At 35.7% G+C, this 19,884-nt stretch overlaps 1 protein-coding gene across 1 annotated transcript; it reads right to left on the minus strand.

Moving 5' to 3' along the window:
- Positions 1–831: 831 nt before the first annotated feature.
- LOC113262359 (transmembrane protease serine 11B-like) lies at positions 832–17,173 on the minus strand. The gene is made up of 10 exons (XM_026508673.2): positions 17,166–17,173; positions 13,885–14,003; positions 8,663–8,778; positions 8,510–8,577; positions 6,906–7,066; positions 5,239–5,277; positions 4,258–4,432; positions 2,088–2,347; positions 1,596–1,738; positions 832–993 (listed from the first exon to the last, which is right to left on the minus strand). The coding sequence occupies exons 1-10, from the start codon at positions 17,171–17,173 to the stop codon at positions 832–834; spliced, it is 1,251 nt and encodes a 416-aa protein (XP_026364458.2).
- Positions 17,174–19,884: the final 2,711 nt, after the last annotated feature.

A 19,884-nucleotide genomic window follows, 5' to 3' on the forward strand; every position in this document is an offset into this window, starting at 1 on the left:
AATTGCTGCCACACAGTTCCCTGCCCTTGATGACCTCACATTATTTTTGCTACAAGCGAAGGCAAACAAATGACAAAAAGATGACATGAATAAAATGTTAGATAAATAATTGCAACCTAAAAATTATTTTTAAACTCCTGACTAATTTTGTATCTAAATTCTACCAGGGGAAGTTCACGTGAGGGTCACAAGTGAAGAGTGACTTTAGGCAAATAATTTTTCCTCTCTAGTCTTTATTTTCCTTTTCTATAAATTGAGAAACGTTCTAGCTCATATCCCTTCTCCACTCCAAGATCATATGATTATACATGGTACGCAAACTATCTCACATATACATTAAAAAATGAATGTATATTATTTATTTATCTGACATATTCCAGTTTAACAAAATGCAATTATAATTTATAGAATGAAAATTAATTTATTTGGTAGACCCAGCATAAATGTTCTCATACTAACAAAATGTGTATTTTTGTAAATTCTGAAAAATAAATAAAGGTAAATTTTGAATATGATGGTAAGATAAATCAGAACTAGACTATAACTTGGTTAATTGAATTTAAATTTAAAAAATCCCCCCCAAAAGAACTAGGCTATTAATAAAAATATTTTGGCCATCTTTTCTTTTTTTTTTTTCCTTCCTATTTCCTGTATTATTTGAATAGATAAATGAATGGATAATGTTGTGAATATAATAAAATATTGATAAAAACCTTTTTGTATTTGAATGTAACAAAAGGATTTATAACAACAATCAAGAGAAAGACTTGAAGCAACAGGTAAGAATACCCTGCAGTTGTCTTTATGTTCCATTTCAAAGTTACTTTTCTTTCAGAGTCCAGTCTTGGAAGTAATCCAATCACGATAAGCAGTCACTCGTGTGTAAACACCGGGCTTATTCTTCTTAGCACATCCACTACCCCAGCTTACTATTCCAACAAGGTGCCAGATATTTCTAGAGTCCGGGTAAGCTAGTGGTCCACCAGAATCATTCTAGAAGAAGATAGGAAGACACGTTTCTTGTCCTGTCAAAGAATTTCCTTTTACTGCTTCTCCGGACTTATCCAAAGCCCTGGGCACTCAAAACAGTCCACCCTCTTTTGGGCTCAGAACTGTGGAACTTGGGTTTATTCAAAACCCAGGGCAAATACAAACCAGAATATGCTGCCTACAGCTGTCATATGTTGGATTGGGCAGAGTAGACTTTATAATGAGTTCAGCCTTGACTATGGAGAAAGTGATGTGGCTGTTGCATAACGAAGCCTGAGGCATGGGGGACGTGTGCGCATGCTAGACCTCCCGCTGCATCTCTGGATAAGGAAGAGGCAGCGCTCTATTGTGCTGATTGCCCAGAAAATAGGGCCAAATTTCTTTTATTACTGGATAAGTATTGTCCTTGGTATGGATTCCTAGACTGAAAACTCCATGAGAGCAGGGATTTTTTTCACCAGAGCTTCTCCGGACTCTGATCCATTACGTGGATCAAAAAAAGCTACTCTATGGAAATCATTAACACACACACAAAACTTTGTGTTGATGAAAGCTTTCATTTAATTAGTACTTTGGGGGAAAATGATTGATATGTCTACACATACCTGACAGGCATCAGCTTTTCCTGACATAAATCCAGCACATAGCATTTTATCAGTCACTGTGCCAGATAATGCATAGGGAGCATTGCAAACTTCGTTATCGATAATCTTCAGAGAGGCTTGTTGAAGTATCACTGGAAGGGGACCTAAAGGCAATAAATTCCGTGTATTATGGGGATCTTAACCTTGATTGTTGAGACAAAGAACATCTATAGAATAAAGTAGATTCTTTTGATCAGCAAGAGCCAGACCGGTCCCAGCATAGATTGGTCTCTGGTGTTTACTGTAGCTGGCTGCTTCACACATAATTCCAACTTTTCCAATTCTTATTCCCAGAGGTATTTTAGAAATTGAAGACAATTTGGCCCTACCACTTGGTTTTCTTTTTGGTTTATTTACTGACTGATTAATTGCATGAAAGAGTGATTGATTGGTTAATTGATTGTTTAAATAATTACTCCCACAAAGCTATTACCTTTTTACAGAAAAACTTACCATTCATATAAAGTGTGCCCCATCCTGTAACTACAACACTGGCGTTTTCTGGGAGCTTCATTTTGGCTTCAGGAAGACAAATCCTACGAACATACTTTGTAAAAGAGACTTCTTCAGCAAGCTGCACAAGGGCAATATCATTATAAACCCCAACCTTGCTATAATTTTCATGAAAAATAATGTTTTGGACTTTCTGTGTCACATATGGTTTATTTACTACAGTTCCAAAGTTGACAATCCAATCATCTGAATTATTTTTCCTGAAAGACACAATTTAATTAAAATACGTATAGTTTTTGAGCAAAAACAGTGTTCATAGTGGTCATTATATCATAACTGTAAGGCACGAGCCTCCCAACCAACACTAGAAACACCAAATTTTTGTTTTTAAAGATGTTTTTGACCCAGAGATGTTGCAAATAAAATAGTGCTGAGGACTATTAGAGCTGTCAGATTTCTGCAAATCCTTCTAACTAGAGCCACTGATGTCTTCTGCTATTAAAACCCCACCCAGGTTCTGAGCATTTAACTTGGGTAGGAGTCATAGGAGCAGCCTCACCGGATGGGACCCAGAATCACTCTTATTAACAAACACCCTGGATTCCAAGAGCCTGTGGCAGGCTCTGGCCATCTTTGTACATAAAAAATTGTCACTTGTTCTTACCCAATCACCCTATTATGTTTACCAAGTCCATACATCTTGGCTTCTAATTTAAATTTTCTGATCATTTCTCCAGTTTTCCACTGAAACTCTTTCTCAATTTAGGACGTAACATCCTATTTAACGTTTCTCACCTTCCCTCAAAATGTCAGATGCTGTTTTTGTTTTGTTTTTAATTTTCAAAAACTTCATGTAATGGTAACACTCTTCAATCCTTCTCCTGTTCTAAAACCTTCAGTGACTCCCCACAGTCAATGTGTTTCTTAAACTCTACTCCCTTAGAATCAATTCAGGCTCCACCTCCTGAGATTTATATGTAAAAGGTCTGGTGTGTTGCGTAAGGACCCACACTTCAAACAAGTACCCTGGGTGGTCTCCTATCTATGGACTACTTTTTGAAAATTGCTTCAGAAACAAATCTTGCAACCATGCTTTGTAAAAGAGACTTTCTCAGGAAGTAAGCATCGTGTCAATTATAAATGTGCCCGATCAATACAACAAATTTTCCCAAGCGTATTTTCTAATGTTCCTTTTAACAAACCTTCTCTATTGCAAATTGCTCTTTTGGTTTGCTGCCTACAGAATACAACTTGTGTTGTTCCACCTCAACACATCTGAAGAAGGTGGTTTACCAAATCCAAAATGCATATTGTTCTTTCCCACCTACCCACCCCATCAATCAAATCTTTTATCTTTAGGGTCCAAGTGAATCTTACATCTTCATCCCTCAGCTGGATGTGCTCTCCTTCATCGAATTTTCACAGAACTTACCGTCTTGTATATGTGGCATCTGCTACACTATGCTAATACCTTTGATATATCACATTTAAATATTTTCAGTCAGGTAATAGGCACCTGGAGAGCAAGACAAATAAGCACATAGTAACTGGAACCGGACATACCTGGCGTCACATTCAATTTCCGTTGATTTAGTAGCTGTATGAACTTTGCCAAGTTACATCACCACTTCGTTCAGACCTAGTTTCCTCATCTTTAAATAGATTAATGTATAACTTCCATATAGAATTATTGCTTTGATTAAATAAAATGATGTAAATAAAGTACTTAATGTCAGGCCAAAGTAGGTATTTGCAAAATGTGAATTACTTCTATTCACCTTTTCCTTTTTGACAAATTTATTTTTTTTAAGATTTATTTATTTATTTTAGAGAGAGAGAGAGTGAATGTGCACAAGCATGGTGGGGGGAGGGCAGAGGGAGAGGGAGAGAGAAATTATCCGTGCTGAGCACGGAGCCTGAAGCAGGACTCCCTCCCACCCTAAGATCATAACCTGAGCAGAAACCAAAAATTGGCTGCCCAACCGACGGTGCCATCCAGGTGCCCCTCCTCTTTGACAAATGTAAATGCTTCTCCTGCCCTTCAGTTATGCAGGTAATTATAATTTCATTTGACCTTGGTGAATGTTCACACATTTAGGCCAATCCCCACAGATGACCCAAAATAGGCCTGAACCTAGAATCCTACAGGTAGTCAGACTTTCACACTTACTTAGCAAAGCAGTGAGCTGCAGATAATAGCCACCGACTGCTGATCAGAGATGCCCCACATAAGTGTTGACCTTTCCATTGCATGCTAGCTTGCCATGGCCATGCCCCCACCAGGGCATTCTTCCCATTCACTATTCGGTTGCCTGGTATAATACTGTTGGCCGATCTTCCACAACCTGAAGAAAGGATTTATTTACAGAAGAGCAGCTACCTTTGATTATGCTTTACAAGAAATACATCTTAAAACATTGCTTGAAACCCTTCAGTGATTGTCCAGCAACTACTAAGCAATGCAGTGTCTTTCCTGGAATGTACTGTGATCATGATACCTGACTCCATCTTGGTTTGGGTGACTTTTACTTACCCTCTTTTTCACTCTCGATCATCTTTTGATGACTTTTCTTTTATCTATTTATTATAATTCTCATGTCTCCAAGTAGATTGCAAATTTCTTGAAGGTGGAGACTTTACTTCATTATGTCTGTATCTTGCACAGCATAGGAAATGCTATCTGTAAAGCCCCATGTGGATAATAGATACACCATAAATATCCATTGAGTGAATGAATGCATAAATGTATCTTGCGTGCAACATGATACTCTAAAGAGAACTCATTTAAAAGGTTCAGAACTATTTTTTATCCTATTATAAATGTATTCAATATAGCTTTCTTTCACATTTTCTTATTATCCTAAGTTGTCTTTTCTTCCCTTCAATCTTTTTTATTTTAACTGACTCAGATATGATATTTTTCACTCATGATTCCATTCTTTGAAATCAGTTCTCATTTCATCCTTACAAATGTTAAAATTCATAGACCAGTGTTTTTCAAAATGAAATTCCAGATATATATCTGGTATATCCAATAATTTAGAAAGACCACTTAATGGATTTCCAAATGATATATTTCAGGACGCTTTTTAGAATAATGAGAGGGAAGTATTCGTGAATGTGTTAAATTTATCATAGTTTCTAAACTTACAGTTATTGGTAAGCATTTCAGCATCAGCCTTGCTGATTTCTGAAATTAAAAACAAACCATAAAATTAATAAAATATCATCAAGCAATTATCTTCAACCCAGAAACACGCATGCTAACTTTCCTAGCCCAATTACACCCAACATTTAACTATTCAGACTAGTTCACATACCAGTCATCAGCCCCTCTCCCTCCTACTTATTATATTTTGACCATCTCTTCATGTGTCGACCAAGTAGTATAGAAAAGGGGAAAAGGAAATAAAAAACAAAGCTCTCAATTTTGTGATAGTTACAGTAATATATTTACTGAGGTGAGAAGCTGAGATTCTCACTAAAACAGGGACTGGGAATTAATTATCTTTGGATTTCTTTCCTCATGATAATTCTCATCTCTCTGAAATACTCCTAGTTATCTATAAAGAAAAAAATTCTAATTAAAATTTTATTTCACTGAGCCTATCCTCTTTAAAGTCATCTCACTACTATGATTGAATTAAGAAATTTTGTGAATTTAACTTAAATTCAAATCTCTTTTCTATTGGGAAAAGACTTGATTTTTATTATTATTATTTTTTTAAAGATTCACCCATTTATTAGAAAGAGAGAAACAGTGCAAGCAGGGGGAGGGGCAGAGGGAAAAGGGGAGGATATCAAGCAAACTCCCCACTGAGCATGGAGCTCCATGCAGGGCTTGATCTCCTGACCCTGAGACCATGACCTAAGTTGAAACCAAGAGTCAGATGCTTAACCGACTGAACCCCCAGGGGCCCCTGGGAAGAGACTTTAGAGAGAAAGAGAAAGAGTAGGGAACTACAAGAAGACCCTCCAACAAGTGCTGACTAAACCTACAGGACATAGAGGGGCAGCCTTCTTCCCAATGATAGGCACAGAGCAATCGTGTTGTTCTTTTGAGAAGTTCTACCTCAAAGTCACTTGTCATGAGTGCTCCATTGGTGACAGGTATTCTGAGGCAAAGGAGCTATAACTGGCAGCTGTCAGCCTTGATAGCCTTCAAGGACACTAGGATCAACTATCAGTCTGGAAGAACCACAAAACTGAGCTCTGAACTACATGCTTATCATCTAACAGTTCTTTTAACAATCCAGATGAGAGTTTCAAGACCTTTGCAGGATCTTCAAGATCGTTACAGACTTCACTTTCTGTACTGGGGCAAAATCCTATCATTTTCTTCCCTTATTTTCTAGGAAATTATTCCAGACAATTTTCTTCTTTGTTAGTATCATTCCCATTCTTCCACAAGAAGCAGGGAGAACTCCCTATCCCCAACTTCCTTCTTACCTAGCAGTCTCCACACTGAATGATCAAGTAAACCCTGAATCTGTTTCCTATATTGAGATCCTCACAAGAGTAGAGTGAAGGGAGGAATAATGCTTCGATTAGGGTCCTTCACCCCCTTTTTTATACATGAAGCCTTCCAAGCTCAAATGCATGCCCATACTTTAACAGTCGTTCTTATCACTCTTCAAAGATTTTATGGCATTGCCCCTTTCATGCCAACTCATTGGTAGGAGTACCAGAATTTGGGAAGTATATTTTTTTTCCAAAGCAAATTTCTGAAACTCCTGGTTCACTTTTTTCCTAGTACTTTTTTTCCCCAAGTAGTCCAGAAAGCTAAGTAATAGAAAATAATGGAAATAAGTGAAATACCTATGAGTCTCATGGAAGTAGGGACTGCATTCCAGAATGCCATGTTGTCTTTCAATATCTGATGTAAGATAGCTTCAATTTCAGTCTTCATGCTATCCCTCTTTGCTGGAGGAAATTTGAATGTCAGCTGTAACTGTACACTTGAGCCATTGGGAACAGGACTAGAAACAACACAAATGTTCTAGTGTGCTATTTCTTGATTTTTGTAAACATTTTGTGAACACATCGAATTTCCTGTATTTTATCATATTTTCTTTACAAATATTGAAGAACAATACACAGATATTGTCTCAGTACGTATAAAGTGCAAGGGTCTCTAAAAATCTTCCAACTGGCTCAGAGGTATTGGTCATAGGAGAAGATGTGAACTTCAAACTAGAAATCAGAATACTTCAAACACATGTGAGAAACTGAGTACTAGTCTACAAATGATTGATGTAGGGTTTATTATAACAGTAAAAACCATGTTGTTGTGCAGATATTTCTAATAACTTTAGAGAAAGAGATAAATGCAGGTCCAGGAAGCATTTGAAAGATAACTCCTAGCATATATTCAGGAGCCACTACTAAGCTTCTCCCTATAATTTCTTATACCTCTCTACCCCAATAGATTTGTACATGAGAAAGCTCAGAAAGATAACTCTAAAGCGTAAAAAGAATATCCATTATCTATATATTCATTACATTCTTTTTATTTTTTTTTAATGATTTTTTATTATATTATGTTAGTCACCATACAGTACATCCCCGGTTTCCAATGTAAGGCTCGATGATTCATTAGTTGTGCATTACATTCTTTTTATTAATTAGGAAAGGAGTTTAACCCATTTTGGGAGACTTTCAAACCAAATCACAATTTTCTAAAAATACCCACAACTTCTATTTTCAATAGAAGGTTTTTGTTTGTAAGTAGGCTAGTTGGTTGGTCTTTTGGCCAGCTGGATTTTTTTGTTTTGTTTCGGAAGTTCAGAATTTCCCCAAAATGGATATTGGCAATTACCAAAATACAAATATCCTCTCCCTTTATCACTCATCCCTTGTGCTCTATGATACCCTCCTCCCTGCATTCTTCTTGACCACCACCATACTCAAGCATACTTCAAAGACCTATTTGGACAAATGTTATCTTAAATGACACTAAAATTCACTTTGCTTCACAGTCATTATAGTGATAGTGATTACTAAAGAGACCAAAAGAAGATTATTTTGGGAAAGGTGTGGCCAGATGGATATGGATGGGAGAAGAGGACGCTAGTAAGTTAGTAGCAAAATAATCAGATGGGACTCTTTTTTTTTTTCACAGAGTTACAATGATCTTTCATCATAGTAGTCAGAACTGGCTGCTACTAACAGCCTTATAATTCCCCTTCAAGTGCGGAGATCACAGATTTGCACAGAACAGTTCTTATTCTGAACAGAAATTTATTAATTGCAATGACATTTTAATTTATGGATCTTTCTTTTTTTCCTTCTTTCCTTCCTTCTTTCCTTTCTTCCTTCTTTCCTTCTTCCTATTTTTTCTATTGTTGTTATTTAAAACCATGGCTGATGTGACATATCATCTACCTGCCTTTCCATGAGTTCCTGATTGAATTTGTACTTACAGAATTTTGATGACCTGAGAGCTGATATATTCTTTATATATGCTAGAATTTTGAAAAGCATCAGACATCTGTCAAGAGAAAGAAACAAAGTAGCCACCATATCTGTTTCAATCAAATTTATTATGAAATTATTAAAAGAAATCTCTCACTTACCTTAGTCTCTATATTTTTGCTCAGATCTGTGCTGGCTTGTGAAGCTCCATTTTCACAACTATCATTGTATGTAACTCCAGAAATATGAAAATCACCTTGATAATAGAAAATCTTTCCTGTAAAACAAAGAAATACTCAAAGAATTTTAAAATAACAAGTAGCCTCAAGTCCCCCCATATCTTTGTCTCAAAATTAACATCTGACCCAGATTTTTAAATAATCAGAGGGAGGGAGAGAGAAAGGAAGAAGAAAGCAATGAAAGGGAGTGAATATCCACTCATTCTAGAAATGGCAACTACCCAGCTTTCATGAAGTGATACTCCTCCTTTCTTCATGTGATAATAAATGTCACTACCCCAGTGAGCCAGGAATACCCTCAGCATCCACCTCAAAACAGCAATCCAGGCAGCCACTAACAAGCTACCTGAGTGGGCACTAGAGGCGAAATCTAGTTTTCATGTGTAATCTAAATTCTCAGCCTAGTGATTACACAATTACTCTTTCTAAGCACTTCTGATACAGGAAATATTACAAACATTCCCCTTGACTTTCTGGATGATCTCCACCTTCTTATAATTATTCTTCTGCCTCATTTCCTGTCAGCCTGCTTTCTACTCCTTGTAGTCATTCCTTGAGGAATTCCCACTGCCCTACCCTGCCACCAATTGGCTGTGCCAGGTTGTTATATCACTTTAGCTTTCTGGAATTTATTTCACTAATCACAAAGACTAAATTGCAAAAAATAAACTCCAAGATCCTCTTTCTTACCATTTCATGCTTTTGATCGATGAAGTCTATCATCAAATAGAAGACGAACAACTACAATCTGCTAATTTTGTGTTACATCCAGTATGCTGAACTTGGGTATTTATAGGTAAGCAGATATTTTTCTTTTTAGGAAACTATTTTATTTTTTTATGTACATTTTATTTATTTATTTGGGAGAGAGAGTGTGTGTGTGAGAGAGAGAGAACACAAGTAGGGGGGAGGGGCAGAGGGAGAAGGAGAGGGAGAAGCAGGCTCCCTGCTGAGCAGGGAACCTGAAGCAGGACTTGATCCCAGGACCCTGGGATCAGGACCTGAGCTGAAGGCAGACCCTTAACCGACCGAGCCACCTAGGCATCCCAGGTAGACAGATTAATTTGTCAAAAGTCATATACATCATGCCCATATTTAAAGAGACCCTGATGTTTCGATATCTGACTCTAGTTATATTACTGGAAAATCAGATTGATTTGAGGTGCAATTTTTAAGTTTATTTTCCCTTGATTATTTTTATGAATTGAATTGTCCCCTTAGAATTCATATGTTGAAGCCCTAACCCTTTATGTGACTATATTTAGAGATATGGCCTTTAACAAGGCAATTAAGGTTAAATCAGATCATAAATCAGGTCATAGGATTAAAATAGAAATCAATAGAACTGATAGCCTTATAAGAAGAGACATAAGAGACTGATCCTTCTTTTTCTCTCCCACAAATTACCCTCCCTCAACCCCATATGCCACAGAAAAAAGGCTATGTGAGGCTATAGTGACCCTGCTGGCACTCTGATCTTGGCTTCCAGCCTCCAAAACTGTGAGAAGATAAATATTTGTTGTTTAAGACACCTAGTCTGTGGTATTCTGTTATGGCAGCTTGAGCTGAATAGTACAATTATTTAGATAAATTGAGTGGGAATCTATCTGTACCCTACACTGTGGTCTTTAAAATTGTAATCAGTTTTACAGACATAGTAACGATCAGTATTTACGTAGTAATCTGTCCACATCCAAAGTTTATAATAAAATCTATTTTAAGATAGAAATATATTTTATTACCTTTATAAAACATTGCTTTAGACCCATGGATTGCAACACTATCTATATATTGGAATAACTACAGAGCTTCTAAAAGGCACCTATGGGCAGGTCCTGCCCCAGTTCCACTGAATTAGAAAAACTAAGGGAATGGACACTTCTTTAAAAGAGCTCCACAGGTGATTCTGAGAGGAAGCCAGGGTTTAGCACTACTAGATTAACTATCTGAAGGATTTTGCAATTGTTTGTAAATGTCTGTGTAAGCTTTTGGAAATAGTTTTGTTAGATAAAATACTTAAGAAAGAGCTGAACCAGTCATTTCTAGAATAATGATCCTTGTGGAATATTAATCTCTGAGTTAACCCAAGAAGTGGAAACTCAAAAATAATGTCTTGAAAACAATAGATATATTCAGACAGAGAAACTAATTTCATACCACTTGAATAAGAGATTACTCTAGGTGTTATCCAACTTAAGTTGTTCTTAGTATTAACAAAATTGTATTCGTTCTTAAGTCAGAATCCTAGAGCAAACCCATCTCTCAAGATGACTCCAGATGACCTTTACAACAGGGTTTTGAGTGCATATTTGTACTTCACAAGGAGCCCAGTTCAATTAACTTAATTTCAGGTAATATAAGCCCACCTAGCCTTGTATTTGAAATTGTAGGTGATTGACCATGTAGAGAAAGTCAAGGGCAAATTCTCGTCCCACACATGTCCTGCTTGAGCCAGGGCATCTGCAGTTCTCCCTTTTGCATGACTCTGTCCATGAATGCATTGTTTCTCCAGAAGAAGGGATCTTTAAAATACAAATTATATTTTGGAAGGATAACTAATTAAGCTACTGGGCTTCTTCACCAGGCTTGATTTGGTAAACTTGGAGCACATTTCCTTAAGGGGAAATTATGTAATGAATGCTATTTTTTAATGAGCAGAATCAAACTTAGGACAGAAGGATCCAGACTACGGATAGTTCAGACATGGCAGGCAAGAGACTGTAAGCATACGTTACCCTTCTGAAGGACAAGTTTTGAAATTTGAGACCAAGATGGTTAGAGAAAACAAAGGATACCTGGGTGGCTCTGTTGGTTAAGCTCCCAACTCTTGGTTTCTGCTCAAATCATGATATCATGGGTGGCGAGATCAGGCCCTACCTAGGGATCTGTGCTCAGCAGGGAGTCTTCTTGAAGATTCTCTCCCTCTGTCCCTCCCCCCACTTGTTCTTTCTCTCAAATAAATAAATCTTAAAAAAAAAAAGATAGAGAAAACAAAGGAGAGGCCAGGTTGAAGGAAAAGCTGGAATTGTCACAGTATTAGGAAAGTGCATCCTACACTTCATTATTATATAAGGTAATATATTTCAGAGGAATAAAACAGAAAAACATATGATAAAGTAGAATAATACACTTGAATGTTAAGGTCTGGGTTTATGTTCATTTATGACACTTAAAAGCCTGTAATAATAAGCACTTGACTTTTCTCAATCTTGATTTTTTGCATGTGAAAACAAAGATAGTAGTAAAACTTACCCTTCCTAGCTCAAAGGATTATTATGAGGATCAAGTGGAATAATGGATGTCAAATTTCTTTGAAAACATTAAAGAGCTACACAAATTTAAGGTTTTATTTTCCTGAAAGGTAAAAATAAATTGGAAAACCAAGCATTCTGAATGTAGTGTTAACAAAAATTTTAAAAATAAGATCAAATTTATATAAACATACAATCACTTCTACTATCTACTATTAGATGAGACATTTGAGTGTATGAAAGACCTCAATGTGAGACAGGAATCCATCAAAATCCTCTTTGACCTTAGCTGCAGCAACTTCTTGCTAGACGTGTCTTCAAAGGCAAAGGAAACAAAAGCAAAAATGCACTATTGGGACTTCATCAAGACAAAAAGCTTTTGCACTGCAAAGGAAACAGTCAACAAAACTAAAAGGCAACCTACAGAATGGGAGAAAATATTTGCAAATGCCTTATCAGATAAAAGACTAGTATCCAAAATCTATAAAGAATTTATCAAACTCAACACTCCAAAACCAAAAAATACAGTCAAGAAATGGGCAGAAGACATGAACAGACATTTCTCCAAAGAAGACATACAAATGGCCAACAGACACATGAAAAAATGCTCAACATCACTCAGCATCAGAGAAATACAAATCAAAATGACAATGAGATACCACCTCACACCTGTCAGAATGGCTAAAATTAACAACTCAGGAAACAGCAGATGTTGGCAAGGATGCAGAGAAAGGGGAATCCTCTTACACTGGTAGTGGGAATGCAAATTGGTGCAGGCACTCTGGAAGTCAGCGTGGAGATTCTTCAAAAAGTTAAAAATAGAGCTACCCTATGACCCAGCAATTGCACTATTAGGTATTTATCCAAAGGATACAAGCATAGTGGTTTGTAGGGGAACATGCACTCCAAAGTTTATAGCAGCAAAGTCCACAATAGCCAAACTGTGGAAAGAGCCCAGATGCCCATCGACCAATGAATGCATAAAGAAAAGGGGTATATATACCCCATATATTATATGTATATATTTTATATATATATATATATATATATATAACTCAGGCATCAAAAGAATGAAATCTTGCCATTTACAATGACATGGATGGAACTAGAGGGTATAATGCTAAGCAAAATAAGTCAGTCAGAGAAAGAAAAAAATCATATTATTCCACTCATATGTGCAATTTAAGAAATAAAACAGATGAACATAGGGAAAGGGAAGAAAAAATAAGATGAAAAGAGAGAAAGAGACAAACCATAGAGTCTCTTAACTATAGGAAACAAATTGAGGGTTATTGGAGAGGAGGTGGGTGGGAGGATGGGGTAACCAGGTGATGGGCATTAAAGAGAGCACTTGATGTAATGAGCACTGGGTGTTATATGCAACTGATGAATCACTAAATTATCTCTGAAACTAATAATAAACTGTATGTTAATTAAATTGAATTAAATTAAAAAAAAAAGATGAGACATTTGTGGATTATCCATTGCTATTTAGCAAGTATACCTTAACAACCAGAATTGAGCCAAGAAGAGTAGGGATTTCCAAATTTTTAGGTGTATTTGCTAAAATATATAACAATTCAACTACTAACCTACTGCATAAGCTCTTTTATTGACAATGCATTTGGCCTCAAAATATTGAACTTTTCAGTCTTGCCCATATTCTCATTGCAGGTAATATATGTTACAGAGTGGCTCAAGGAGGCATTTGATTCAAAAAAATTTATATACTTTGGTATTAAATAATAGAGAATTTTTAAGTTGTAATAACATAGTAAATAGATGAGAACATTTCCATGAAGAAATTTAATATTCATATTATTTCTTATCAATTTCTAAAAATAAAAGGAGATTTAGTAGTAAGGATGAAAATGAAAGATAGATGATACTGACCAACTGCCAGAAAATGAACAAGGAGACCAATAGTTACTCCCAAGATTGCTGTCACTCCAAAAAAAATAAGGATCACCATCCATACTGGCCAAGATCTTCTCTGGGAAGATACGCTGTACCTAAGAAAGGAAAAGAAAATGGCTCAAATCAGATGATAGACATTCTAAATGTACCTGGCTCTCCTTCAACTCATTCAACATAATTTATAATTTATGATGAGGCCCCTATGTTAGCATGAAACATAGAAGCCTTAAACATCTCAAAGAGGATAGATCCCAATGCTCATTCATTAAAAAAATCATATTTGAGTACTGTGTTAGCTTCCAGGGATATAGCAGTGAGCAAGATTCACATCGTTTCTCTGAGGAGAAATTGATTTGCTCTTTTTATTTATCTAAAGTAGGTTACAAAACACTAGGTGTGGTCTGATTGCATTTTTGACTATAGTAATATCATGTACATGGACATATATGGATTTATAAACAAATATAGAATATAAACATTTATAAGTTTTAATTAAATGTGAAAGGGAATATCATGATGCTAACCACAGTTATCTCATGTTATAAATTAATAAATAAAAATAAATTAATTTTATTAGTTATTTATTATTTATATTTATCTATTATTTATATATGATTTATATAGTATTATTTATTTATTTATTATTAAAAATAGATAATAAATAAATTAAGAGACAGGTAAGTTTCATCATCAAAGCCAATCAATTAGATGAAAAATAATCATACGGTGACTTGGCATCACCCAAATGGAGTGGTCTAGGATTACGATTAGGTTTTATGGGTACCCTCAGTCTAATCTATATAAAGTTTAGACACTAGTTATTTATCCTGCATATTTTGAAAGACACGATGTCATGAAATTGCTGATTTGGAAGAAGTGTTATAACAAACACCGGTAAAATTCTGATTTAAGGACTCCCTGGGTGGTTCGGTCAGTTAAATGTCTGCCTTCAGCTCAGGTCATGATCCCACGGGGTCCTGGGAATGAGCCCTACAAAGGGCTCCTGCTCAGTGGGGAGCCTGCTTCTCCTTCTCCCTCTGCCCCTCCTCCCCTGCTCATGCTCATTCTCTCTCTCTCAAATAAATAAATAAAATCTTTTTTAAAAATCTGATTTCAAATTTCAAAATAGCCTTAGCTGTTTCTTCAATCTCTCGTATTCTGTATCATCCTACACAAAACTTGTAAAACAGAGGAGTTTGTAATCAGGGCATATATTTGGCACATTAGATATTCCCTATGAATATGAGAATCTTTCTGTTTTGATCCCTTTAGGACCAATTTATTTTTAGGTAGAGAAGTTCCTTTAAAAAACAAATATTACCTTATGACACAACTGTGTAACTCCACCTAGTCTTATTCCCTCTCTGCTCTGTTCTCTTTCTTAATCCTACCTCTTCTCTATTCCCCTTTGAGGACTTGTTAATTAGTGTTTCCTAGAACCATAATTATTTGTCAAAGCTCTTCAAAGAAACTCCCTATTTCAGATGCATTCATGTATGCTTTCGTACTGGAATCCTGCTGTTTAATCTCATCCTCAGAGCAAAAAAGCTATTCAGGTATTGTGTTTCTTACACTAGATGAATCACACTTTAAAAGGAGTATGCAATTAAGGTAATTAATAGCTATTTAGAACCTTATGACTATCTGATAATAAGTCTCTTCTAGTAACTAGAAATGTTTACTGTGATATTGAGGTCTCAGATTTGTTTTGGATTAGCTAGTTGTAACTCAGTCTGGTAGCTTAGTCTTTCTGAGACATGCAAATTAATTTGAGGGACTTTAACACTATGTAGCCTGAATAGTGACTCCAAAGTAGCTGAAATCTATATTTCTATACAAGTAATCACCACGTTACAAAATATATTTCTTTGAAAGCTCCTTTTAGAAGGTCTCAGAAGTGCTAGAGAATACTTTTTTTCTTTACTATAGCACTGATGATTTTTTCCCCTTCGTTATGTATTTCTTCCTATCATAAACAATTAAGGAGATATTTTACATCTAAAACATCACAGTGATTTATGTTTTATTCAGCCCTTCCTCGAGTAAATGTGATTAATGGACTCTAGGAATTAATTATTATTTTTGAATAAGAGCTGAAATTATTTAAATGATGTTCTAAATATTTTAAAAGATCCATTCATGAAACAATTTACTTTCTCATTTATCAAATTAATTTTGGCCATTTTTTTTAAAACAGAAATCTGCATTCCAGAGCGAATTCATTTAACAAAGAAAACAGATTAAAAATTAATCTTCAGTGAATTTAACCAGCTCCACATACTTAGTTAAACTATAACTGCCTCATTTTTTTATTGAATCTAATTCAAGTAATGTCTTATCACTATTCTGGCATAATCAACATTCCCCTTAATCAAATTACAATAATAATGTCAATAAAAATAATGGCAACTGCATGATTCATAATTTTAAAGCATCAATCTCACTATAATTTATCCCCACAGTCCATACCAGCTATTATTTCCTAGATTAGATTTTCTTATAACTACCTTCTGATATTGCATTAGCAGTTAAACTGCAAAGCTTTACAATAACTGTAATTTTCATTTATTAGAATTTAATTTACAGACCATTTGAATTAGATGCACCTGAATTCTGTTACACAGTGAAGAGTGTTAAAGCAAGATTCCAGTGCAAAATTCCCCAAATTTTATAAAGATAGAATTTTTTTCCATAGAAGACTTTGAGTCATTAGAGAAAGAGTTGTGTATAAGGAACAGAGAAATTAATGATCAAATGAGTTGAGTGGCTTCCACCTCTAACTTTCCCCTGGAATTCTGGAAAAGCAGAGAGCCTACAGAGGGAATTCATTTGAAAACCTATGAAGTTTTGAGGACCCTCTGCAGTCTGCCAGCTGCCAATTCGGGACCTGGATTATAAGTACATTATCCAAAAATCTCCTAATGGAATTTATATTTTTAAATTATTGCCAAGAAAATATTTTCATATTAGAAAATATTATTTCAATTACATTACTAGAGAACAAAAATGGTTGTGTTCTTATTAAAAAGTAAGCAAAATTTTGCTGAAATTGGATTCTTTTTTTTTCCAACTTTCTGAAACTTTCCCAGAGAATTCGCAGAGTCTTTGGACCTCAGAAACAATAGCATTTTTTTTTAGCAGTGTACAGAAATAAAAATCTAAATTATAGAAAGCAAGCAGTTAACAAAAAGCTAGAAGATACTCTAAGAACTTGCTAGGGTTTGTAGACTTACTCTCCCAAATAAAATCCCATTTACCTGTACATAGTATTCCGATTGTTGCGGTATTGTCAGGGACAATGATGGTGATGATGGTGATGATATTGATGGTGGTGACAATGATGATAGTGATAATTAAAATAAGGGTCTTCTGGTGTAGCTTTTAAGGATATCAGTGTTTCCCAGGTTTATGTGCTACATCCAGTGTTGATTGGTTTGTTTTTATGGGCTGGGTGAAATGTAGAGAACAAATATGATGAAACTTGTCTGACTAGTATTAATGACTACCATATTTCTATGGTTTCAAGATAGGAGTCATCCAGGGAATCACAAACTTCCTTGACTTGGCCATTTAGAAAAAAATAATAGCCTACTCTTAGATTGGTTACCTAGTAGGTATACCCAAGAAACAGCTTTGTGGTAAATTGGGATAATCCTATCTCTGTGTTTGGCCAGTTTCATTATATTGGCTTCTTCTTCCTCAGTTGACATCAGCTATGACTAGGCAGAAGTTTCTGATAAATGATTTTTCACAAGGCATCAGTTTTAATATAACTAATATTGCCGTCATTCTGGTGTAAAAGAAATTGTATTTCATTGTGATTTACATGTAAATTTCCCTAATTACCAGTGAGAATAATTCTCATTCTCATTCTGGGTTTCCTCTCCTGAGAATTCTGTTCATATATCTAGCTTATTTTTTTCTATTAGGTTATTTATCTTTTTTCTTATGGATATATGTGAGTTCTTTATGTATACTGGCTATTGCAATTCTGTATGTAAGGAGCTTGGAAGTTGTCATTTCATCCTAACAAGAAGTATAAAGCTTAACAGACTATGAAGTCAGCAACTCTTTTTTTGGATCCATAACAGAGGGGAGGATACAGAGCAAACAACTGTCCCAAATACTGGAGAGATAAAGAGAATACAGTGAGTCAAGACTCACTGAGTCAAGACTCAAGAGCAAGAACGATCAGAACAGAACGAGTGTCAGGAAAGGAAAACCTAACATGTAATTGACAAACTGCTGGAGATTTGATATGGATAACTGAGAGTTAAAAACTCCAGAGGGACCCAGTCATCAGGGGAAACCCACAGTATTGTGAGATTTACCTCCAGAAATTCAACCAGATTCCCACAATAAATATTGAAGAAAAATCCATTTGGGCTTCTGGCAGGGAGACAGAAAAGGGAACCATTTTGAAATATTCCAGAGCACTCTATTCTTCTTAATAAGGCCTGTCTTTGGGTATAACTATTTAATCAAAGCCTAACCTACTGGGGTATTAACAGAACCTAACTAACATGGGAAAGGGAAATACCCAACTACAGACCATTCTGCCATCCTGAGAACAGAGGGTAAAAAAACCGAGAAACACTTGTGAAGTTCATAGTCTAGAGGCATAGACTCACTAAAAGAGTAGACTTAATCATCAGACTATAGAACGTTCCTTCTTCCTGCACATTGCCACCACATTACTAAAGGCCTATTTATAGTAGTTCCTTTTACCTGGTACATCACACCCAGCTATCAAGGAAAATTTAGAAGACATACCAAAAGGCAAAAAGCAAAAGGAAAAAAAAAAAACCCTCAATTTGAAGAGAGAGAGCAAGCATCAGAACCAGACATGGCAGGGATGTTGGAATTATTATACCAGGAATTTAAAACAGCTATGATTAATATGCTGACAGCTTTAATGGATAAAGTAGACAGCATGCAAGAACAGAGGGGCAATGTAAGCAGAGAGATGGAAATCCTACAAAAGAACTGAAATGCTAGAGGTTAAAAACAACAACAACACTCAACAGAAATGAAGAGTGACTTTGAAGGGACATAACAACCCTTAATGTGTATGTACCTAATTATAGTGTCAAACTAATACATGAGGCAAAAAGTGACAGAACTGCAAGGAGAAATAGATTAATTCATTACCATAGTTGGAGACATACATAGAGACACATCTGTATCAGAAATGGACAGATCCAGCAGGCAGAAAATCAGTAGGAACATAGTTGAACTTAATACCATCAATCAACTGAATGTAATTGATATCTATAGACTACTTCATCCAATAACAATAGAATACAAATTCTTCTCAAGATCACATGGAATATTCTGGACCACCTGCTGGACCACAAAATACACTTTGACAAATTTAAAAGAATAGAAATCACACATTGTCAGTTGGCATGCCACAATGAAATTTAATTAGAAATAGCAATAACAGGGGTGCCTGGGTGGCACAGCAGTTAAGCATCTTCCTTCGGCTCAGGGTGTGATCCCGGTGTTGTGGGATCGAGCCCCACATCAGGCTCTTCCGCTATGAGCCTGCTTCTTCCTCTCCCACTCCCCCCGCTTGTGTTCCCTCTCTCGCTGGCTGTCTCTATCTCTGTCAAATAAATAAATAAAATCTTTAAAAAAAAAAGAAATAGCAATAACAGAAAGATAACTGAAAATCCCAGCTTATGTGGAAGTTAAATAACATGCTTCTAAATAACATCAGTCATTTGAGAGAACTCAAGAGAATTTTTTAAATATTTTGACCTAAATGAAACAAAAACACAGCTTATCAAAATTTGTGGGATGCAGTGAATAGAAGGAAATTTATAGCATTGAATACATATACAGTTGACCCCTAAACAACAAGAGGCTTAGGGGTGTTGACCCCCCTGTGGAGTCAAAAATATGCATATAACTTGACTCCCCAAAACTTAACTACTAATAACCTACTGTTGACTGGAAGCCTTACCAAGAACA

The sequence above is a fragment of the Ursus arctos genome, unplaced genomic scaffold, assembly GCF_023065955.2.
Source record: "Ursus arctos isolate Adak ecotype North America unplaced genomic scaffold, UrsArc2.0 scaffold_9, whole genome shotgun sequence".
NCBI classification, from domain to species: Eukaryota; Metazoa; Chordata; class Mammalia; order Carnivora; family Ursidae; genus Ursus; species Ursus arctos.